General features: G+C 58.8%; 5 protein-coding genes across 5 annotated transcripts; 2 read left to right on the top strand and 3 right to left on the bottom strand.

Annotated features, from left to right (window-relative positions):
• Window positions 1-1,816: 1,816 nt before the first annotated feature.
• On the top strand, window positions 1,817-5,606 carry SCHCODRAFT_02644168 (uncharacterized protein). Its single transcript, XM_050346374.1, has 7 exons — window positions 1,817-1,906; window positions 1,959-2,119; window positions 2,171-2,455; window positions 2,508-3,737; window positions 3,795-4,924; window positions 4,979-5,295; window positions 5,352-5,606. The coding sequence occupies exons 1-7, from the start codon at window positions 1,831-1,833 to the stop codon at window positions 5,426-5,428; spliced, it is 3,276 nt and encodes a 1,091-aa protein (XP_050197312.1). The 5' UTR covers window positions 1,817-1,830; the 3' UTR covers window positions 5,429-5,606.
• On the bottom strand, window positions 5,588-13,748 carry SCHCODRAFT_0238437 (uncharacterized protein; the record flags this gene model as incomplete). Its single annotated transcript, XM_003026685.1, has 12 exons — window positions 5,588-5,670; window positions 5,760-6,586; window positions 7,243-7,295; window positions 9,105-9,211; window positions 9,265-9,593; window positions 9,651-9,942; window positions 10,050-10,608; window positions 10,871-10,896; window positions 10,949-12,113; window positions 12,164-12,436; window positions 12,487-12,668; window positions 13,700-13,748. The coding sequence occupies 12 exons, from the start codon at window positions 13,746-13,748 to the stop codon at window positions 5,588-5,590; spliced, it is 3,945 nt and encodes a 1,314-aa protein (XP_003026731.1).
• SCHCODRAFT_02644154 (uncharacterized protein) lies at window positions 13,301-17,772 on the top strand. Its single transcript, XM_003026777.3, has 4 exons — window positions 13,301-13,640; window positions 13,700-14,866; window positions 14,920-15,013; window positions 15,332-17,772. Exon 2 carries the CDS (start codon window positions 14,038-14,040, stop codon window positions 14,677-14,679), a length of 642 nt encoding a protein of 213 aa, XP_003026823.1. The 5' UTR covers window positions 13,301-13,640; window positions 13,700-14,037; the 3' UTR covers window positions 14,680-14,866; window positions 14,920-15,013; window positions 15,332-17,772.
• SCHCODRAFT_02718713 (uncharacterized protein) lies at window positions 16,309-18,037 on the bottom strand (the record flags this gene model as incomplete). The annotated part of the gene is made up of 3 exons (XM_003026684.3): window positions 17,178-18,037; window positions 16,588-17,132; window positions 16,309-16,535 (listed from the first exon to the last, which is right to left on the bottom strand). Exons 1-3 carry the CDS (start codon window positions 17,765-17,767, stop codon window positions 16,309-16,311), a joined length of 1,362 nt encoding a protein of 453 aa, XP_003026730.1. The 5' UTR covers window positions 17,768-18,037.
• A 212-nt stretch (window positions 18,038-18,249) lies between these two features.
• On the bottom strand, window positions 18,250-22,830 carry SCHCODRAFT_02693857 (uncharacterized protein). Its single transcript, XM_050346862.1, has 8 exons — window positions 22,682-22,830; window positions 22,445-22,626; window positions 22,122-22,394; window positions 20,728-22,071; window positions 20,116-20,668; window positions 19,704-20,061; window positions 19,315-19,646; window positions 18,250-19,261 (listed from the first exon to the last, which is right to left on the bottom strand). The coding sequence occupies exons 1-8, from the start codon at window positions 22,761-22,763 to the stop codon at window positions 18,582-18,584; spliced, it is 3,804 nt and encodes a 1,267-aa protein (XP_050197311.1). The 5' UTR covers window positions 22,764-22,830; the 3' UTR covers window positions 18,250-18,581.
• Window positions 22,831-23,041: the final 211 nt, after the last annotated feature.

Raw genomic sequence — 23,041 nt, 5'->3', positions numbered from 1 at the left:
CGACGGGGTCAAGGAGCGGAGGACATGGTGAGTGAACGGATAGCGGTGTGGAGGACTTCGGCCGACCGCCTCTTTCACGGCTTTGGCGTGCCGCGTCACCAGCAAGCTGCGCGCCTCGCTCGTGGTCGCAATACACTTGCCCGTGCCGGTTGTCTCTTCTCTTCGACAGCAAATATATGCTGCCCGCCGTCACCGGCGACGCTGACGAGGGACCGTGGAGAATTAGGATCGTAAACAATCATAACATTGACTGGAGCTGTACACAGGACGAAGAGCAGTGGCGTCGTGTAGCCAACGTGCAACGTTCAGCGCGATGGCGGACGCTGCTCGGGCCGCTGTTCCGAGGCCACGTGGACTCAATTGCAACCTCAATCAGAGACAAACTTGTCTCCTACCACATCGTTCGACGCGCTGCCATATCTTCATCTCGGCCTTTCCTGAGGTTCATTGATTTGTTTTGGCTTTATGCTAGTATGCCACCAATTTGTCAGCACAATTCCTCCTGCCGCAAGCCGCGTCGATTTCACTCTGCTTTCATGGAACGAATTATCATGTATCCCGTTCTCGTCTATCAAGTCGCGCAATCCAGTGTCTATTCCACATATGAACCAGGCTTTTTATCCTTGTGCGGCGCGCGTGATGTTGACTTGTAGTCTGATATATGTGACCGCACATTTGTGGGTGATTGCAGGAATACAAAAGCTTTACCCGCAAGCTCGCTACCGACGCGTACGTAGTCCACGTATAACAGCGGGTTGTCCACTGACTTCACCCAACGCAGGTAGCTAGCTTCTCTATTGCTGATGCCGTCAGTCATAGCTACTGATGCAAATTTTCCAACCCTTCATCAACTACGACCCATGGAGGCTGGTACGATATCGCCGTCGTACAGAAATCCCCGCTCCGAAAGGCTCTGCCTCCGCGCTAGAGGGTGATGCCGTGCGCGAGGGCGATTTGTTTGATGTCCCGCGGCGCTTCTCTGCACTGTATGTCGCCCCCGCATAGCCCACAATACCAAGCTGATCGATTGACAACCCAGGTTCCCCGAGCTTCACCTGAGCTTGGCACCGGTGAACGTGGGCGCGCCAGAAGAGTGCTGCGCGATATTCCGTTGCTCTGACCGTGACTCACCTGCGCGTAGGGGAGTTATGGGTGTGTCGGTCTCTTCGCAGGCTTCGACGCCAAGCCCTGCGCGATTCCTAGCTCCTTACTCTCACCTTTCCCGCTGATCCATCAGTCCGTATGCGTGTATGAGTCATCAGACCCATCCACATTCACCTCACTACGTCTACGAACCCAGTGCGCGACCCACAAGCCCGTACAGAAAGCCGAAGAGATCGGCTATTACGACGGGAATGCGTGGTATCTCTCACACAGGACGTTACCGGCACCCCCGTATGAACAGTATGTGAGCCTTGGAAGAAGGCTCGTGTCTACCAGAAATTTCCATGGCGTGGCGCGACATCATCAAGCGAAGTAACGGCATAGTCTTGCACCCGATGCGTAGAAATCGTCCTGCACTCGATTCGCAGAGCATCGGCCTAGCGCTCATCGCCCGCAGGTCAGAACAACGCCGGTGGACACTCACAGGAACTTGGGGACCGTCCCCGGCGCCCATCGCGCCACCCTACACAGCTCGAGAAACCGATCTCCATCCTCCGTGCTTCAACAGTTCATAGATGCGTTAATGATGATGGTTATTAGGTGTCCAGCAGCAGGCCCTCTGTCAGACATATGGCGACGCGCATATATTCGAGGTGTGCGCATTCGCATTCGTATCGATACATTTGCGACTTGCCCTCTCTCAGCTCTACGATCTTATACACGATCATGGCAGACACCCAAGACCCCGGCACGCGTCCTCACCGCAGAAGGGCATTCGTCCGCCCTCAGGATCGGCATGATTGTGAGTAGCGATCAGAATGCATAGGCGCCACGTCTAACTATGGCGCTTGCAGGCGAGCAGGATGGCTACGATGTCAAGTACGACAACGATGGCCGCGGGGAAGAACTCGGGGAGAACGCCCGCGTTTGGCGCATGTTCCGGGACGAGGGATCGGCCCACGACACAAGAGCCTTCCAAGGGCTGCGCGACCACTTGGATGTAGACCTCGTATTCGTACGTGGCAGAGTCTTCGAATTTCTGCATGGCTACTCACGAGACGCGCAGTCTGGATTATTCGCCGCGGTGGTGACAACATGTCTCACGCAATCGTCCCAAGCGCTGCAGCCCGACCACGCAGAAATCGGCGCCGCTCTTCTTTCTGAATTGATCGCGGTCCAAAGGGCGATAGCGAGCGGGACGCCAGTCAGCGAGATCCCGCCATCTGCACTCCAACCGAAGGACGTGACGGCGTCGAGCTTGGACTTCTGGACCAACCGGTTCTGGTACTTCAGCCTCCTGCTCGGTCTTTTCGCTGCATTCCTGGCCTTCATCGTCCGCGGTTGGCTCCACGTTCGTTTCCTTGATGACTGAAATGATTTTTCTCTGACCATCAGCCCTCCAGGCATACGACAATGAAGTCTTTGGCAGTCCAAAACACCGTGCGCTCACACAGCACTACAGGCGCATGGGTTTGGACCGCTGGCACGTCGGTCTGATCGTGCTCATACTCCCTACGCTGCTGCATGCCTCGATGCTGCTGTTCTTCGTCGGCCTGACCCTGAACCTCCGGATTTTCGACGTGCCCATGGCCAAGCTCGTCATCGCGCTCACGGGGACGTTCTACGCGCTGTACTTCATGTCGGTCTGCCTGCCGGTCTTCTTCCCGCAATGCCCGTATCGCTCGCCCCTGTCGGAGTGGGCATATCGCGTGAAGGCGGCGCACGACTGGCTGCGCGCGCTCCTGCGCGGCGAGGAGGGGCGCGCGCTCCCGAGGACGTGGCGGGAGCTCGAGGAGCGCGAGGTGGCGGCGCACGCGGACTACATCATCTCCAGAGGCCTCGACCTGGCGCTCCAGGAATCCAGCGACCTCTCCATCGACTCGCTCGTCATCCAGGCCGTCTCCAGTCTCCCCTACTACTCAAGGCGTGACAAGCGTGCGGATAAGTACTACGGGAAGCTCCTCCGTGGCCGCGTCCTTGCCTGGTTCTTCACCACTCTGCGTAACCGGGGCTTCGTCTTCGATTGGGCGCCGGGGCGTGAGAGGGTGCTGCAGCGCATAGCGTGTGCGCTCCTGCTCGTTCCCGAGGACAGGGTACGCTCGAGTTCTGCCGATAACCTGCAGTATACCCGTTGCGCCACGCGCATCTTGCAAGCGCTGGTGCACGCCATTTCCTCGGCCGACGTCGCGGACTCAGATATGATGATCCTCATCGCAATTTCCATCGCGCTCGAAAGCAGGCTCGATCAGAATGAGCGCCAGTCCATACTTGAACTCATCAGCAGTGAAGCCCTCAAAGCAAGGATTGTGAATGCCTATACGACACTGGCTCAAAGCGACCACCAAGGTGGTCTGCGCCTACAACCCGTGGTATGGGAAGGCATGCTGATATCCTTCGAAAATCGCTGCTCCGGCGCATATGTTCCGGAACCGCTCGCGCTTCTGCTGTGGCATAGCTTCTCCTACCGTGAGGATCTATCGTTGGTGGACGAAGATCGACAGGGCTTCCCCGCAATTTCCACTGTCACCTTGCGGCGATGGCTAGACTCGACGCCCGAGCGTCGCTTATTGGCGCAGGACGTTATTCACAGCTCCCTGTGCCCTTCGCCGTCGTGTCAATGGCAACCGGCTGCGGTACGTCTCAAAGCGCAAATTCGAATCCTTTGTTCGACTAATTGACTGCATATCTAGGTTCGTGGTGAACGAGGGGATGCTGAATCAGACGCCGCCGACGCCACCAGCTCTTTGCACACGGTATGTCGCGCCATCGAAGTTCACCGCATTACGATGGGTACCGCGATCGGGGACTCCGATTTCTTGTCGACGCAGGCAATTGAACCATTGCTCGTCTCTCTCTACCACGGCTCGCTCGGAAATACGTGGAGGATCGTCGAAGGCTCCGGTGTATCACTTCCGTTCTTCTCGAAATTCGTCTCTCGCTGTCGCCCATCGACACTGGAGTTGCTCAAGCCGAAGGACGCGCCGTCCTCCTCTACTCTGGCCGGGGAGCAATTCTGGTTCCTTGCTCAACTTCTGTCGGCACTCGACGATGATGCCAATGATCCATTTGGGTCCAGCGGTCCAGCGTCCGCAAGCTCTTCGTCCTCTTCTTCTGTCCCCTCGCTCCCTGCTTCTTCTATCCCCTCGCTCCCCGCTTCTCCTGCCGCGTCTTCGTCGTCCGCCCTCCCTCGCGCAACGGACCCAGCCAAGCTTGACATCGTACGGGCGATGGAACACCAGGCCGCCGCCTATTTCCCCACCGCTGCCGCCGCAGGTGTCCCCGACGAGCTCGATCCTCTGCCACTCGTCCGCCCGGTGGTGATGGCAATCTTGACTGACCCCCGTCTGGCGCTGCTGTGTGCGCCACCAAGGGTCATCGCATGGACGGTAGCGGCGCGCCTCAGGGGACTAGCAGGCGATGCCGGACACGCAAAGGAGACCCGGCGGATGGACCTGTCGTGGTGCGTTTTCCTGGATGTGCTCGTCGCAGCGCGCGCCACGCGGGACGGTGTCGAGGCGCGCGCCACGCGAGACGGTGTGCAGGCGGCGAAGGCACTACACGACGCGCTGATCTCGCTGCGGCCGACGCATGGCCGTGTATGGACTCGGCGCGTCTTGAGCGCCTTCGAGTCCCCCATTCCGCCGGCCCTGGGTATAGCGCTCGCAAGCCCGCGCGGCTGCGAAGCCCTCGCTCAGCTGATGGACACCATGCCTTCTTCACCGGACTATCCCTCGATCTCGGACAATCGACCGGTTATCGGGGACGGCCTGGAGACTTTGAGAATCCTAAAGACCTTGAGAGTCTGGCTAGACGAGGAGTGGTACGTCTTCATCGCAGCAAGGAATTCCACGAGCTGATTGTAGGCGCTCGCCAGGTACCAAACTTGTGTTTCTCATCCGGAGGAACCTTGCCGATCTGACACGGTGCCGATCTGGAAGCTTGTGAATTTCGAGCAGTACTCGGAGCGGCTGCACGACGGGCAATGTGCTGCAGTCGCGCATAACGACGTGGAGCGCGCGAGCCGTGTGTGGGGCCGCAGTGAGGCTGAAGCCGGGGATGACTGCGGCCAAGGGGGTTCCAATAAAGTCGAAGGCTCCAATGTAGTCGAAGAGGACGAGGAGAAACGAGCCGACGCTCGCATCATTCCCTTTGAGGCTGTTCGCTGGGCCAGGCTGCGCGGGATATTACTGAGTGAGTCTGCGATTGAGCGTTATCCGTCCAGCGGCGCCTGATGGAGTTTCTTGTAGTATTCTTGCGCAGCGAGCGTCGTCGAGGGGAGCATATAGATCTCCAGGACAGCTCCGATGACATGAAAGCAGTTTGAATGATGGTTTAGGGTAACAGGGCTATGGGATTATTGAAAGGCGCAGGACGGATAGAATGAGGGGGGTGGGCTGCGATAGCATATTCGGAGCAGGACATTATTATATCCTTCGAGTCATCATGTACTTTGGCGAAATCGGAATTTATGTTGCGCGCAGCATCAACCGAGCGTCGATGCCTTTTGACCAGCGATCATGAGGGCGACAATGGTATGAGGTGAGCGAGATTTCCAAACCGTTCCAACTGAGCGAGTGTTGAGTGAAGTGCACTGAAACTGTGCGCATGAAGCCAGCCGCCGATGAGGTTCGGGACAAACGAGCAACGAAACTCACGGCAGACGCCGATGACATTGATCTCGGCGATAGCCGAAGTCAAGTCGCAATTGAGAGCACGTGGGATCGGAACAACGGCCCGGGCAGCGTCCGTCATCGCGTTGAGAACGTTGCACGTTGGTTGCACGATCCCGCTGCTCTTCTTCCTGTATACAGTTCCAGCCAATGTAATGCTTTTCCACGACCATTTGTCAACGTCGCCGCTGACGGCGGGCAGCATATTTCTGCTGTCGAAGAGAAGAGGCAACCGCCGCGGGCAAGCGTATTGCGACCTCGAGCGAGGCATCCTGCTGGTGACGCCAAAGCCGCGCAAGAGGCCCTTGTTGTCGCTAGGAGTGGCTTCCGCACTGGGTGATGGTTGGTCGAAGTCCTCCACACTGCTCGCACCCCTCCTTGCGGACCGTACATTCACCATGTCCTCCGCCCTTGAACCCCGTCGGTGGGACCTCCTACACCCGTCGCGTCCACCCATCTCCTTTCCTTCCCTCCCACCCGTTCCTCCTGCCTCCCTCCCGATTCCCCTCCGCGCAAGCCCTACCGCCGCTTCCCACACCGCCCAGCCCGGCTCCTTTCCTTTGCCTCTGCTCTTCGTCCGCGCCTCCCACCACATCGTCCCCGCCGCGCGCCGCATCTTTCCCCCGTCTGCGTTCACGCTCTCCCTCGTCGGCATGCACGCGCTTCCGCTCCCCTTCTCCTGGCCCTTCTCGCCGCATCTCTCATGAGCGTGCCGTGCTTGCTCCGGATCGCATACGACCTCCTGCTCATCTAGTTTCCCGGAGGCAGCCGTTACAAACCGCTTGCCGCGCGGCTGGCCTTGTAGAGCCAGCCTGTGGCGCGACTAGCTTCGCTGAGAGACTGGGATGGTGGGGAGAGCCAGATGGTGGAGGAGTGGGGGGTGGGGCGAGGATGGTTGGGATGTGGTCGGTGGGAGAGCCCGATGGTGGACAGTCGGTGGACAGTCGGATGGTGGACAGTCGGTGGACTGCCGAATGGTGAACAGTCGGATGGGCGGTGGCATGTGGACGGGCGAGAAAGTGGACACGAGAGGCGAGAGGCGCCCACCCGAACCATCACCGGTGAGTCGCTGACCGTCTCTCGTCTCTTGCAGATATCGTCGCTGACCTACCTTCGTCTCTTGCAGATATCATCGCCCACCGTCTCTACCACACTCGCCCTCCCCTTTCCCCCTCGCCCTCCGTTTCTTCCCTCCCCTCGCCTTCTTGCCTTCCTCGCCCTCCGTTTCTTCCCTCCCCTCGCCTTCTTGCCTTCCTCGCCCCTCAGTCCCCGCCCTCGCCCTCGCCCTTTCCCCTTCCCCACCCCTCAGTCCCAGAAACTTCCTTCCCCCTCGTTCCCCTCGCCCATCGTCTCTTTACCTAGTTCACCGTCTCTTTCCCCCTGGCCCGCCGTTTCCTCCTCCCTCGCCCTCCGTCTCTTCCCCTCGGTCCCGGTATTCCACTCTTCCGCCGCGTTCCCAAAATCCTACCCTTGTGCCTCGATCCCAGGATTCTGCTCGGTCTCCTTGGTCTCAGGATTTGACTGCCGCGCCGCGGTCTCAGGATCCTACTCCCGCCCCGCGGGGGAGATGGGGGTGAGGAGGGGAGGGGGAGCGACGAGGACGATGACGAAGACGAGGGGCAGGAAAGAGGGGCGAGGACGGGCAGGGGCGAGAATATGATGGGGCGAAGGTGGTGTGGAGGGGGGTGAATGGGGAGAAGGATGTGTGGGGGGAGATGGAGGGAGGACGTGGCGCGGGGGAGATGGAGAGAGGGCGCGCGAGATGAAGAAAGACGCGGTGCGGGGGAGGAGGCGGAGAGGGAGGCGGTCGCGGACAGCCGAGGGGGCCGCCCGGCCGGGAAGACGAGCGGATGACGAGAGAGGAATGGGATGGGATGAGATGCGCGAAGTCTCTGGGATGAGATGCGCGAAATCTGGGGGGTGAGATGCGCGATTCGAATCCGAGGGATGCGACGAGCCAGATAGAGGGTCGAGATCTGAGGGACGCAGTCGAGGGTGAGTGAGGGTGATTTAGGAGAAGTGGGATGCGCGTGAGATGAGCAATGTGCGCAGCACGTGAGATGGGCGCAGTTGGCGAACGCGTGAGGGAGGAGGGACGCATGAGGAATGAGGGGCGCATGAGGGATGAGCGATGGGAGTATGAGGGCGGTGGAGGGAACTTTTAAGGCTGCGAAGACCGGTGGGGAATGGCCTTTGCGGCGCGCGGCGCGCACGGGAGAGGGCGAAGTCTCAGTGCGCGGGGATGCTAGAGAGGGTGAGATGGGAATAGGCCCGGATGAGGTACGAGCGGGGGGAAGAGAGGGGAGGAGTGGTGCGAAGGGAACGGAGGAGTGGTGCGAAGGGAAGGGACGAGAGGTGCAAAGGGAAGGGAGCGCCTGATGGGTGATTCTACTAGGACGCTTGGGCAGGAATGGGAGTATTGTGCATGCATGACCGCTCGTCGTTTGGTTCGACCACAACGCTCGTCGTCTCATACGGCCACAATGAACAAATCCGACTCCAATATCTCTCGGCGCGGCTTTCGAGAACAGCACCCGGAACGTGGTGAGCGGGCTCCGTCGAGAAGCTCGCGGTGAGTGGGATCCGTCGAGAAGCCCGCGGCGAGATATAATATGAAGAGCAAATCCAACCAGGCGGTCAGAGCATACAATAGGGCGCAAACTCGTACGTAGCTCAAACAACAATCGCAGAAGCATTCAGGGCGTAATATATGGGTCCGTCGGGTGTAAGTACTAGTCCAGTCCATCGTCAACCTCGCGCTCAGCGCTCATCCCAGGCGCCGCCCGGGAGCGATACTCCTCTGCGTCCTCGCGAGCGCTAGTGCTCGCCTTCGGGTCTCGCGTCTTCGCGAGCACGGGCTTCCTCCTCCTCCGCGTCCAGCGTCTGGACGGGCGGTACTTCTTCGTCCTGGATATGCTCGCCGACGCGAATCTGCTTGTCGTTGCGATCCTGCGCGCCGTCCCGTCCGTGCTCGTCGTCCCGTCCGTGTTCGTCGTCCGGACCATGCTCGCCATTCCAGCTCCCCTGCTCGTCAACATGATCCTGCTCGCCTCCCTTTCCAGCATCAGGGATCTCGTGAACACGGGTGCTCCCTTCGTGAAGTTCGTCTTCCGCATCCCTGGGCGCGCTGATTTCCTCCACCGTTCCTCGCGTTCCCACCTCCGTCCCTTGCGTCTGGACGTGCGGTGATTCTTCGACCTGGATCCGCTCGTCGACGCGACTGTGACTGCCATCCCGATCCTGCTCGCCATCCTGATCCTGCTCGCCGTCCTGTCCGTGTTCGTCACCTTGCCCTGCTTCCGATGCCATCGCCGGAACGGAAGTATCGACCTCGCTCCGCATCGGGCCCGGGAGAATTGAGGCTCCCGCGGTACGCTCGACGTCGATATCATCGAGCTTGATGAATGACGAACCAAGACGAGGACGGCGCACGCTCGCTGATTTACGGCGTCAGTGAACAGAACGGGGATGATAGCATGAACCAGCGCACCTAGAAATGGCCGAACACGCTTGAACGGGGCGACTCCCCAAGCCCCGAGGTCTCTGAGTCGGGAGATGATCTGGCTCTGCGTATGCTCGGCGCCTCCTCGATCTTCGAGGCCGCCATGAACGGGACCAGGGCTCTCGGCGTCGTCGCTGGTGTCAGCCTCTGCGCCGTTGCCTCGCAATCTTCGCTCGTCCTCCCAAGCATGTTTAGCGTCCTTCTTTTGCATTCGTTCGACGGCCTCGTCGAAGCTGACAAGCTCGGATATGTGCAACCACCAGCGTCTGGGCCGAGCATTAATGTATTTGCCGGGATCGCTGGTGAAGTGGCGATACCTGATGGATGCATAGGCAGTTAGCAGTCGAAACGGGATCGGTAGCTGAGTATCATACCAATTCAGGTCCTCGTCATTTTTAGCCTCATCCGGAACCGAAATATCCAAGTTCGAGCTTGGGTCCTGCACCAAGGAGGGCAAGTCATCTACCCACTCTGCTAGCGCTTCACAGCCATGCGTCGTCTTCAGCGCTAGCGCTACAACAAGTGGAATAACTCGAGGTCTTAAGTGCTCATCTAGCTGCTGTTTCCACATGTCACGATATGTCGGCTTAAGCGAGAGCAACGCCGAGTGCAGCTTGTACGATGCAGCAGGAAACTTCTTGTCGACCTGCTCTGAGTTGGCGCGCGCTGCACAGAGGGCATCTAGATATAGGCAATCGACCATGTCGTTTGCAGGCGTCAAGCCGGCTGCTTGTCAGAGCTCATTGAAGACCGCGTGCGAAAATGGGACTAACCTGCCACTTTGCTGAGCTGTGTGGCTAGGGATAAGGCTAAAGCATCCGTGATGTCCAGGCAAGCCAGCTGGTGATCATGGAGCACTGTAGATACCACTTCGAGGAGAAGCTCGACCGAGATCTCGTCATTGTCAAGAGCTTCTGCTAGAAATTCGCAGTAGTTGGAAGCATGGCGAGACAGGGCATTGAGGATGGCGACTTTGTCAACCGTATGTTCAGGTTCTCGAGCAAGCTTGAGGAGGAACCAAAACAATGACATGGCGAAGGTCACGGGTAAGGGTGTATTCGTGAGTCCAGACCCCGCAAATGATGGAGGGGGATGAACAAGGAATGTCGACTTGAACGCGGCTGATACTGCCGAGTGTCCAATGGTACGTAGCGCAGAGTCGATCGAGTCATGTCCGAGAGTGGTAAGCAGCAAGTCGGTCAATCTCGCGGCCAGAAAGCCGAGGTTATCGTCGAACGCTGCATTCCCGTCGGCACTATCTTCCTTGGAGTACGAATCAATTGCATGGCACGTCATGTGTAAGCGAGAGGCATCGTCCACAGAATCACGAGACTGATGAAATTAGGCATGTCAGTTCGACGCAACCTTGGTGAAGAGGACGCAGATCGCACCGTTTTATGTAGTCTACATGACTCAGGACAGAGCAGGCGAGAGATGGCAATTTCCCAGTATTTTGTACAGGGTGGATGCAGGTACAGCCACTCCTGCAAGGTCATATGAGATGATGCAGCAAGGTGTTCTTTCCGCCGATCGTCGTCATCCGGAAATGATGTCTCAGAATATCGACTGCGCCAAAGTGTGATCACGAAGTGACAGATGTTATCTTCAGGCATCCCATATCTGGACAAATATAATAGTACGCCATTCCAAGTCGACGAACGAAGACGCAAACCTGTGACCAGAGGTGTGTCTTTGAGCAAGGAATATGCCTGGGCAATAGTCTCGAGAACTGCGCCAGTGTCGTTCCGGACCCAAAACGGCGTCAACCAGTCGAGTCTTTGTTGGAGAGCCAGAAGAGTCGCACTCATCTGCGCCATATCGGTTGCTGTGACTGCAGGCGTGTTCGGAAGATCCAGTAGCGCAAGCGTCAAGGCCTGGAAGACCCGCGAGGTGCACAAGTGAAACTGAGCCTTGCCTAGCGAGTCTTGGACGAGCAAGAGAGAGTGCGCCATTCGTAGAAGCTCGTTATCTCGACCAGGTGCCCAATCAAAGACCGCTCGACGTGTACTCAGAGCATTGTAGAACCAAGGTATGATGCGGTTGTGCAGAAGTCTTGTATGTGGTTGGGTCGATGACCGCCAATTACGACCTTCGTAGCGAAGACCAGCTGAGGCCTGCACGACGAGTGGGGCGATGGACAGATCTGGTGACGCCTGCATTGCCCAATCCAGGCTATCAGGTATCAGATCATCTGATTTCTGAAGCACGGTGTCCCATTCATGATCACTGGGTATCTTGAGCGCGTCCAGCCCATATCTCTTCCATGCTGTGCCAACAGTTCGGATGATTGCACAGATGAAGTCGTGTAGCTGACGCCCGCGAGATTTAGCCCAAATGACACCCCTACGAAGCGACACGCTGTGGCCTTCCTCGTACCCGCTGTCGTCGTCCGCGCTAGTCTCGCCCTCATCGTCCTCCAGATCACTCGTCGGAAGGTCCTTCGGAGCACCCCCAGGAGGCATAGCGAACGTCTCCCGTGGTCGACGCTCTAAGGGAAGCCGGGCGTGGAGAAGCATGTACAAGGACTTGGCCCAATATCCAGCGGTGGAGAGCGGCGAGCGATATGGGCACTGTGGGTAGAAGACGGGCAGGACATTCGTCAAGACATAGAGCAAGTAGATCATGACGGTGAGTGCGATGATGCCGCGGGACATAGTGGGATCCGACTGACCGACATAGAGGATGAGCCCGATGAAGAACAGAAGGAGCGAGACGTGCAGGAGCATGGGGAGGATCGGCACAATCACGTGGACCTTGTAGTTCTCCAAGCCGACGCGTCTGAAGTGGCGGACGAGCGCGCGCCGCTTGGGAGGCCCGGCGATATCGCTCTCGTACTCCTAACAAATGGTTCAGCGCCTCACGCACGTGAGCGGCCTATCCAGCGTACCTGCAGCCACTGCCTGACGACGACGGCGCCGAATGCAGCCAACAAACTGAAGATCAAGCTGAGGAACCAGCAGCGATTGATCCAGGGGCTGGGACTAGGCGCCGGTGGGGGAGGACTGAAGGAAGCCACGCCATCCACACGAGGATCGTTCGCCCATGCTCGCTGGATGGCAATGATTTCCAGTAAGAGAGCAATGGTAGTGTCGCCGGTAGTGGAGGGGGTCTGCGATGTTTGGACGACGAAGGTCGTGAGGACGGCCGAGAACAAACCGGCCTTGAGGGTACAATTAACGTGGATATCGACAGCGCAGATTATGCACTCACAAAAACTAGGTCCACATCGAGATGGTCGCGAAAGCGTTGCAGCATCGCAGCGTCGACGATCCGACCCTCGTCCAGCATGACGCGCCAGATGCGAGCCTCATTCCCGAGTTCTTCGTAGAGCGGATCGTCTTCGTACTTGTCTGCGTAGCCGCGCCGCACGTTTTCGCGCGCTTGCTCCGCGCCTGTCAGGGGAAATCGATGAGCGAAAGCCAGCAGACGACATGGATGCACTTCACCTAGACAGCTCCTGGGATCGTATTTGTGAATCCCAAACGTTTTCCTCCCGCCCGAAGCCGGGGAATCCTGAACGTCTGTCATCGTCAACGGTCGTTCGCTTGCGTGGTGAGATGGGAGTAGGAGGAAAGCTGGCGGTGTGCTGTGAAGCCCCGCCACTGATCTTCGTCATACTAGGAAGAAGCGCAGCCTCAACACGCGTTTGACATCAGGCATGTTTTTGGTATCAAGGGAGTTCATAAGCAAGGTTCCGGGCTGTACAGTCGCGGTCTTTTGCATACGCCGAGATCATAGATAGATGGGAATCCGTCGCATCTGCTACATGAACGGCGCGTTTGCGCAGTGCAGTTGTTGCCTAGATTACCAGTATCTGGGCGCCGCTCGATTGGTAGGCGCTCCATGTCCGGCTTGATGGGCGAGGCGGCCTCGCGAACAACTCGCGAAGGTCTCGCGCGTGCATATCGATGAAGGACGTCGACGTCAGGTTGACATTGGACCCGGGCCTTGCCCGAAGCACGGCACGTGAGACACGCGTGCGCAGTCCCACGTTACGGCGTCACAGCGATTCAACCGCGACGACTTGGCCCAACCTGTTGAGCTACTTGACTGCGGTTCAATTCAGACGATAAAGCGACGAAAAGTAGTCATACTAGCGTGTGAGGGTCCAAGGACTCGCTCCCGCGTTCGTTTGCAATGAGGGAGCGCACCAAGGGGGCCCTTCCTTCCCCTGCTCCTACGCCTCTTTCCGTCCACGTATACGTCTCTTCAAGCGACTCCCGCGACTTCTCTCACCATATCCATGTCTTCAACGACACGCAGTCGTCGTTGAGATCGTTACATCACCTCCGTCCATCGGCTCTTGCGCAGCGAACCTTGGCCGATAGTAGTGCTTCATTACCGTAGCCCGTGGGTCCGCATAGCTATCAGGATGAACGTCAGGATGGGAAGACGCGCGTCGTTCATGGAGGGATCGACTTACCTTGGTTGATGATGCGCCGATGCGCCATGGTCGAGTTGCGCTGATACATCGTGAATGATGTTGCGCCGTTGAATCGCGCCGATGCATCGTGGATGACAACGCGAATACACGCTGTTCAACGCGCCGTATGTTGCCTGCTGTTCAATGCGCCGTAGTGCATATTGTTCAACGCGTCCAACGCGCCATTTGTTGCCTGCCGCGTCGCCTCGTGCCTTCCCCTCTTGCCGTTCCATCTTGTCGTCGCCTCTCGCCGTCCCCCCATTCATCCACCCATCCCTAGGTGCCCGCGTACTCCACAATCGCGCGAGCGTCTCCCCGGAAATGTTACGTCGAATCCCATGCCCGCCGCGCCCCTTCCTTCTCTCCACCCGCGCATTGCCCGCGCGCCTTCTTCAACGCTCCTCACAGCCCGTACATCGCCCGCGCCGCCACGACTTCACCACGGCCGCCACGAGTTCGCCCTCGCCACCGACAAACTTGCGTACCCACAACAGACTTCACCCGCGGCTCGTCAGGTGTATCCAGCCCCAGCCGTGCGATGCGTATCCAGCCCCAGCCGTGCGATGCGTAACCAGCCCAGCCGTGGGAGGCGTACCCAGCCTCAGCCGTACGAGAGGCCGCAGCCTTCCCCGGCCATGCGAGTCGTAGCCTCTACCAGCCCTGCGGTTTCCACTACCCGCCGCCTCTCGCGCAAAGCCGCCGCGTCATGCGCGTCGTGCCCATTGCCCGTTGCCCATTGCCCATCGCCCTTCGGAGCGAGATGCCCCATCGCCGCTCCGAGCAAGACGCACCACTGCCGCTCGAGGCGAGACGCACCACTGCCGCTCCCCGGCCATGCTGTGCCCCGACTATGGCTGTATGGACTGCACCGTCTCCGGCTGTACGGACTGCGCCGTCTCCAGCATATGAACCGCCCCATCGCCCGCGACTCGAGCTGTACCTCGCTGTCACTCAACGAGGTGTACCCCGCCGATGCTTGACGAGGTGTATCCCGCCGTCGCTCGACGAGGTGCAAATCGCTGCTCGCTCGACGAGGCGCTCCTCCGCTCGCTTAACGAGGCGCCCCACCACCCGTTGGACAAACTGGCCCACCGCCCGTTGCACGAACAGGTCCACCGCCCGCCGTACGAGCTCTTGAGCACCGCGTCGCAGCTCTCGATAAACTCGCTGCCGAATCCCGTGTCAGGAATCGCCAAATCCTGTATCAGGAGCCACCATACCTCGTATCAGGAACCACCATGTTCTGCATCACGAGCCGCCGTGTCCCGTATTCATGAACAAGGAGTTCCGTATTCATGAACAGAGACTCAAGGGCTGGTAAGGGTTCGATGAGATGGTCATGGTAGACGGGTATTGGATTTGGAGAGAGCGCTGTTGTGAGTTTCGAGAGAGAGTGGTGGCGAGAGGGGAACGGAAATAAAACGGAAGAGAAGGAAGTCAGCACGGGAGGAGGAGCGGCAATGGGGAAGAGGGAAAAGGCAAGGAAGTCGAGGAGGAAGGGACAGATGGAGGGAGGAGGAGGGGAGGATGACGGGAGGGACACGGGAGGGGAAAAGGGCGCGGGGAGCTTAAGGAAGGAGGAGCGAAGCAGGATGAATTGTGCAGAGTAGCGGACACGCCCCTACGACTCACATCCACTCTGGCATGGTCCTGCGCCTTCGTGGACACAGCCCGGTTTCGCTTGCCATCGAAGACCAACGTCGCTCGCCGTCAGCGACCTGCGTTTCTCTGGAGCGCCCCTAGGTCTTCGGAGCACGCCGATGGTGGTGCTTCCCGCACTCCTATCGTACCGGCGTAAGCTATTGCAAGGATATTGTTTTTGAAAGGTGGAAGAGGAGGAAAGTTGGAAGAGGGGAGAGATGGTATGACAGGTTGGGGGCAAGACTGTCGACAACAATGTGGATGAGAGCGCCATGAGCGCGGGTCGTTGTCAAAGCACAGTCCTTGAGCACCGTGTTTATGCATGAAAACTTCGTATCATTGCAGTCTTATGGTGGCCCTGTAGAATCCCTCCGCACGTCCATCCGCGATCGGTGCTGGCGACGACTAGCTGCGAACATGTTTGTGGAAGTCGCCAGTAAAGAGATTGAGCCAAAATTGCGGGCGTTTCGATGGATGTCGAGTTGCGCCGGCCTGACGTTCCGTGGGATGAAGGTGCGTTGCAGACGAGGAGCAGAGCGAACGAGGGGCGAGTAACATGCGGCGTCGGAGCATCGGCCCGCTTCCTCGGGGTCCGCGGCCCGCGCGACCCTACGCCTGGCTTGCTCCCTCGCTCCAAGGTAGCTACGGACGCTCATGTGAATTCTATGCTCTCGCCCTTTTCATTTTCGCTCTCGCCGCTTTTGTCCGCCGTTCTATCTCGAGCCCATTCTGCAACGCACTACGCTTGCTACGGCTACTCGGGACTGCAAGCGCATCATGCAGGACGAGGGGAGGGGACCTGTGAAAGGTGGGCCGGTCATTCAGAGGCGCCCGGAGAGAGGCGTAATCCGCACGAAGGGAAGGCTGGATGCAAGATCAGTGTCGATTCGCGCATTGCAGGGAGAGACGTCGGGCTCCCCGCCCCGCAAGCACTCGTCACGCAATCCTTTCCGTCCCCCCAACCTCGCTCATCCTTCCCTACCATAGTCGCGCTTCCCTCCAACGCCGCCTTCGTCCCTCCCTTCCCCTTTCCCATCCTCCTCTGTCTCGTCCTCTTCTTCCCCGTTCTCCCCTGCCCTCCCTTCTCCCCTCACCCGCTTCGCCTCTTTCACTTCCCTTCCCGCCCTCCCCTCCCTTCTCTCCCTTCCCAGCTGAATCTCCTTCTCCTCCTTCTCTGGCTCCGCTCCTCCACCCCCTACTCCACCTCTTACCCCGCTCCCATCCCCGGTCAGTGGCGCGCGACGGACTGGCGGGATATGCGTAGTCTGATCTTCCAGGAAGTCGACGAAATCCTAGCTTGATCTTGCAGGAGGTCGACGGGATATGCGGGATGCGATCTTCCAGGAGGTTGTCGGGCTCAAGCTTGGGCGTGGGCGGAAGCGGTGGGGCGGTGGGGCGGTGCGTACCGCGGTCAGCGAGGACGGCGGCCAGCGGGAATGGGCGGAGCGCTGCGCGACAGCGAGGCCGGGTGGAGCGCAGACATAGGATATGCAATGGGAAGGGCGCAATCGCGGGGACGCGCTCAGCCGTCGGTGGGGAGGTGGGGCGGGCGGCGCGCTGGGGAAGGCACGGGCCCGTCAAAGGGGAGGTAGTGAAGGCGGACGGTGCGGGGAAGGCGCGGACGGTGCGAGATGTAGCGGGGACGCGGGTGACCTCGAAGGAGACGATGGGCGTAATCGGACAGGCAGGCGCACGTGCGCATTTGGTCAGGCGGAGGATGGGCGTAGGGTGGAGACAGGCAAACCCGGAATTCCCCTCGTCGCTGGCAGGTGAGGTGGAGGTCCCCGCCCCACTGCCCTCAGCGTCGCCCGCGCCACTGGTTTCCTCGACTCTTCACTTCATCTCTTCCCTCTTCCCATTGCTTCCGCTTCGACCCTGCATTTCTACCCCTCCTTTCTTCCTGTACCGCTTCTCTGGTTTCTTCGGCCCTCGCCCTCCCTCCTCTACTGGTCCATCCCTCCTACCTCCTCCCAGCGTCGGATGGCTGTGGGGATATAGCGTCTGTCGGGAGTGATGCGCGCTGTCCTGTCCTCGTTCTCTCGCACCACGGGGGGAGGGTGCCATCGGGAATGAAGCACGCGGTCGTGAGCGGTGGGCGTGGTCGTGAGTGGTGGGCGTGGTCGTGAGTGGTGAGCGTGGTCGTGAGTGGTGGGCGCGGACGCGAGGGATATGTTCAGGGGGACGGGAAGAGGAAAATACCTCGGCCGACGTGCGGGGAGGGCTACGGGGTGGCGTCGGGCGGCGCAGCGTGTGCGAGGATGGCAGCGCAGAGTATGCGAGGACGGAGGAGGGGTGTATGGGGAGCAGGATGCCTTGAAGCCCGACGGCGGCGAGGAAGCTGGGGAAGAGTGTATAGGAGGGAATGGGGGTATTAGGAAGGAGAGATGACGTCGGGCGGAGTGTCGGGCTTATGGTGCGACAGATCATGAGCGGGGCGCGACCGGGGGGGAGAGGGGGGGAAGAGGGAATGGGACGAGGGAGTGAGAGGGGGAAGAGGGACGGCGGAGTGAGAGGGAAGAGAGTCGGCGGAGTGAGAGGGATGCGATTGGCGGGGGGAGGGCTTGTGGGGGAGGGTCGGTGAGGGGAGGGTCAGTGAGGGGTGGGGGACTGCGGCACGCAGCGAGCAGAGTTGCGTGCTGGTTGCAACGACCTCATGGGGAGAATGAGCTGGGTTGTGCTAGGAGGTCCATGGAGGAGGGTGAATTTATGCGCTTGGGGCGGCTGATGTGTGAAATGGGGATAAGACGAGCCGGGAGAAGGGGATGAGACGAGCCGGGAGAAGGAACGGGACCAGAGGCGAACGAGACCGCTCGCTCATGTACATCGCGTATGACCACAATGCGAATATTTCCTCGTCTTCACTCTCCATGAGGGTACACCCGGCTTGGTGATCAGGTGCGTCGAAGACGCGGACGGCCAGAAACGTTGTAACTCAGTAATTTGCAGGACAAGATGCAATACTAGTGCGCAAACTCGTATGTGACTAAAGAAGACAGATTTTCAGTGTTCAAGCGTCGTACGCGGATAAGGGTCCGTCATGTATGTATCTTCCAGTCCGTCGTGTATGTGTCATCCAGTCCGTCGTCAAGTTGAACTCATGCTCATCGCCCTTCGCAGCTCTCTCACTGGCGCCGCCTCTGGGCACTGCTCCCCAGCGTCCTCGAGGGCGGTACTCCCCAGCGTCGTCCCGAGCGTTACTACCCAGCGCCCTCGCTAGCCCTAGCCCCCGCGCTCGTCAGCCCTAGTCCCCGCCTTCGTGGCCCGCGTCCTCGCGCGCACGAAGTTCCACCTCCGTGTCCCGTGTCCGGACGTGCGTCACCCTGTCATCCTGGCGAGTCTGCTCGTCGTCCCGATCCTGCTCGTCGTCCAGACCATGCGCCCCGTCCTGAGGATGCTCGCCATCCTGTCCGTGTTCATCATTCCGTCCGTGCTCGCCGCCCTGACCCTGCTCGCCGTCCCGGCTCCCCTTCTCGCCGTCATGATCCTGCTCGTCGTCCTGACCCTTCTCGTCGGCCCGCCCCTGTTCATCGTCTCTCTCCTGCTCGCCGCATTGTCCAGCAGCAGGAACCTCGCTCGCGTTGGTCATCCCTCCGTGTTCCGCCTCCTCGCTCACGCTGGTGTCCGCATTGTCCTGTTTGTGATCGCGCTGGTCATGCGATGCTTCTTCGCCTTGACCCTGCTCGCGAATACGCCCGGCGTCCCGATCTTGCTCGTCGTTCTGAGCATGCCCGCCGTCCTGAGCATGCTCGCCGTCCCCTCCATACTTTTCACCCTGCCCTGCTCCCAACGCCTTCGTCGGAACGAAGGGATCGTCCCCGCTCCGCATCGGACCCTGGGGAACTGAGGCTCCTGCGGTGCGTTCGACGTCGATAGTGTCGATAGCGATGAACGATGGCGACCTTTGACGAGGCCGGAGGCTCGCTGGTTCACAGCGTGAATGGACAGAACGGAAATGACAAAATGACACAGCGCACCTAGGAATGGACGAACACGCTTGAACGGGGCGACTCCCCAAGCGCCGAGGGCTCTGAGTCGGGCGACGATCTGGATCTGCGTACGTTCGGCGCCTCCTTGATCATCGAGTCCGTCAGGCTCGCGACCAGAGCTCTCGGCGTCGTCGATGGCGCCCGCCTCCGCGCCACAGCCTCCCGAACCTCCTTGTTCATTCCCAGCGGCACGTTCAGCGTCGGTCTCCTTCATCCGCTCAACGGCCTCGTCGAAGCTGACCAGTTCGGATATGTGCAACCTCCGATCTCTTGGCTGGGCACGGATATGCTTGTCGGGATTGCTAGTGAAGTGGCGATACCTGATGATTGCACAAATGATCAGCAGTCGACACGGGATTAGCAGCTGAGTATCATACCAATTCAGGTCGCCTTCTCGAGCCTCGACCGGAACCCAAACTTCCAAGCCTGAACCTGGGTCCTGCACTAGGAAGGGCAAATCATTTAGCCACTCTCCTAGCGCTTCATGGCCATGCGTGCTCTTCAGCGCCAATGCTACAGTGAGTGGAATATGTTGACGTCTCAAGTTCCTATCTAGCTGCTGTTTCCACGTGTTGTGATATGTTGGCTTGAGCGAGCGCAACGCCGAGTGCAGCTTGCGCGATGCATCAGGGAACCTCGTGTCGACCTGCTTCGATTTGGCACGCGCCGCACAGAGGGCATCAAGATATAGGTAAACAGTCATGACATTTTCAGGCTGATCGGAGAACACCGAGCCTGAAGGTTGCTTGTCAGAGCTCGGTGAAGACCAACTGCAGAGATGGGACTGACCTGTCACTTTGCTGAGCTGCGTGGCCAGGGATGTTGCGAGAGCGTCCGAGATGTCCAGGAAAGCCAGCTGGTGATTACACAACACCGTCGATACCAGTGAAAGGAGAAGCTTGATTGAGACTTCGTCATAGTCAAGAGCTTGTGCTATCACCTCGCAGTACTTGGTTGCATGGCGAGACAGAGCATTGAGGATGGTGACTTTGTGGTCGACAGGCTCTCGAGCAAACCTGGCGAGAAACCAAAATAACGACACGGCGAAGGTTGCGGGCAAGTATTTATATAACTGCACCGACCCCGCAAATGACAATGAGGGACGAACGAGGAACGTCGACTTGAACGCGGCCGATACTACCGAGAGTCCCATGGTACGTAGTGCGGAGTCGATCGAGTCATACCCAAGTGTGGAAAGCAACGAGCCAGTGAATTGCACAACCAGAAAGCCGAGGTTATCGTCGAAAGCCGTATTCCCATCGGCATTATCTTCCTTGATGTACAAATCAATTGCATGACACGTCATGTGCAAGCGGCAGGCATCGTCCACAGAACGACGATGCTGATGAATCAAGGCACGTCAGCTTGCTGCAACCTTAGTGAAGAGGACGCAGATCGCACCATTTCATATGCTTCACACGAGCTAGGACAGAGCAGGCGGTTTATGGCAATTTCCCAGTCTTCTGTACAGTCTGGATGCAGGTATAGCCACTCTTGCAAGGTCATATGAGATGATGCAGCGAGTTGTTCGCTCCGCCGATCGTCGTCGTCCGAAAATGGTGCCCCAGAATACTGACTGCGCCAAAGCGTGATAGCGAAGTTACAGATGTTAGCTTTAGGTGTCCCAAAGTTGGACAAATACAGTAGTGCATCATTCCAAGTCAACGGACGAAGACGCAGCCCTGTGACCGGAGGTGCGTCTTTGAGCAAGGAATATGCCTGGGCAATAGTCTCGAGAACTGTGTGGGGGTCATTCCGGGTCAACGACTGGCAGTTGAGTATTCGTTGGAGAGCCAGGAGAGTCGCACTCATCCGCGCCACATCAGTTGTTGTGACTGCAGGCGTGTTCGGAAGATCCAGAAGCGCAAGCGTCAAGGCCTGGGAGACCCGCGAGGTGCACAAGCGATACTGAACCGTGTCTATGTCATTCCTTGATGGTTGGTGAAAAGAATACGAGATTGGGACGAGCAAGAGAGAGTCCGCCATTCGTATCAGCTCGTTCTCTCGACCAGGTGCCCAGTCAAAGACTGCCCGACGTGTACTCAAAGCATTATAGAACCAAGGTAGAATGCGGTTGCACAGAAGTCTTGTATGTGGCTGGGTCGATGACCACCAAGTACGACCCTCATAGCGAAGACCAGCTGAGGCCTGTACGACGAGCGGGGCAATGGACAGATCTGGCGACGCCTGCATTGCCCAATCCAGACTATCGGGTATCAGATCATCTGATTTTTGAAGCGCGGTGTCCCATTCATGATCGCTGGGCATCTTGAGCGCGTCCAGCACATATCTCTCCCATGCTGCGCCACCGTCTCGGAGGATTGCATACATGAAGTAGAGTGGCAGAAGCACGCAATATTCAGCCCAAATAACGCCCCTACGAAGGGGACGAGGAACGGAGGGAAGCCGGGCGTAGAGAAGCGTGTACAAGGACTTAGCCCAATATCCAGCGGTGGAAAGCGGCGAGCGATATGGGCACTGGGGGTCGAAGACAGGCAGGACATTCGTCACAATGTAGAGCAAGTAGATCAGAGTCGTAAGTGCGATGATGCCGTGGGACATAGTAGGATCCGATTGACCGACATAGAGGATGAGCCCGATAAAGAACAGCAGGAGCGACACATGCAGGAGCATGGGGAGGATCGGCACAATGACGTGGACCTTGTAGTTCTCCAAGCCGACGCGTCTGAAGTGACGGACGAGCGCGCGCCGCTTGGGAGGCCCGGCGATGTCGCTCTCGTACTCCTAACAAATGGTTCAGCGCCTCACGCACGTGAGCGGCCTATCCAGCGTACCTGCAGCCACTGCCTGACGACGACGGCGCCGAATGCAGCCAACAAACTGAAGATCAAGCTGAGGAACCAGCAGCGATTGATCCAGGGGCTGGGACTAGGCGCCGGTGGGGGAGGACTGAAGGAAGCCACGCCATCCACACGAGGATCGTTCGCCCATGCTCGCTGGATGGCAATGATTTCCAGTAAGAGAGCAATGGTAGTGTCGCCGGTAGTGGAGGGCGTCTGCGATGTCTGGACGACGAAGGTCGTGAGGACGGCCGAGAACAAACCGGCCTTGAGGGTACGATTAACGTTGGTCTCGACAGCAAAGTTCATGCACTCACAAAAACGAGGTCCACATCGAGATGGTCGCGGAAGCGTTGCAGCATCGCAGCGTCGACGATCCGACCCTCGTCCAGCATGACGCGCCAGATGCGCGCCTCGTCCCCGAGTTCTTCGTAGAGCGGATCGTCTTCGTATTTGCCTTCGTAGCCGCGCCGTACATTTTCGCGCGCCTGCTCACCGCCTGTCACGAGAAATCGATGAGCGAAATTCAGCAGACGAGCATGGGCGTGGCTTACCTAGACAGCTTCTGGGATCATATTTGTGAATCCCGAATGTTTTACTCCCGCCCGACGCCGGGGGATCCTGGACGTCTGTCATCGTCAACGGTCGTTCGCTTGTGTGGTGAGATGGGAGTAGGAGGAAAGCTGGCGGTGTGCTGTGAGGCCCCGCTACTGACCTTCGTCATACTAGGAAGAAGCACAGCCTCAACACGAGTCTGACATCGAGCATAGTCTTGATATGAAGGGAGTTCATGAGCAAGGTTCCGGGCTGTACAGTCACGGTCCTTGGCATACGCCGGGCTCATACATCGATGGGAATCCGTCGCATCTGCTACATGAACGGCGCGTTTGCGCAGTGCAGTCATTGCCTGGATT

This window comes from Schizophyllum commune (genome assembly GCF_000143185.2).
Source record: "Schizophyllum commune H4-8 unplaced genomic scaffold SCHCOscaffold_15, whole genome shotgun sequence".
Classification (NCBI taxonomy): domain Eukaryota; kingdom Fungi; phylum Basidiomycota; class Agaricomycetes; order Agaricales; family Schizophyllaceae; genus Schizophyllum; species Schizophyllum commune.
This window is presented reverse-complemented; position numbering and strand designations above follow the sequence as displayed.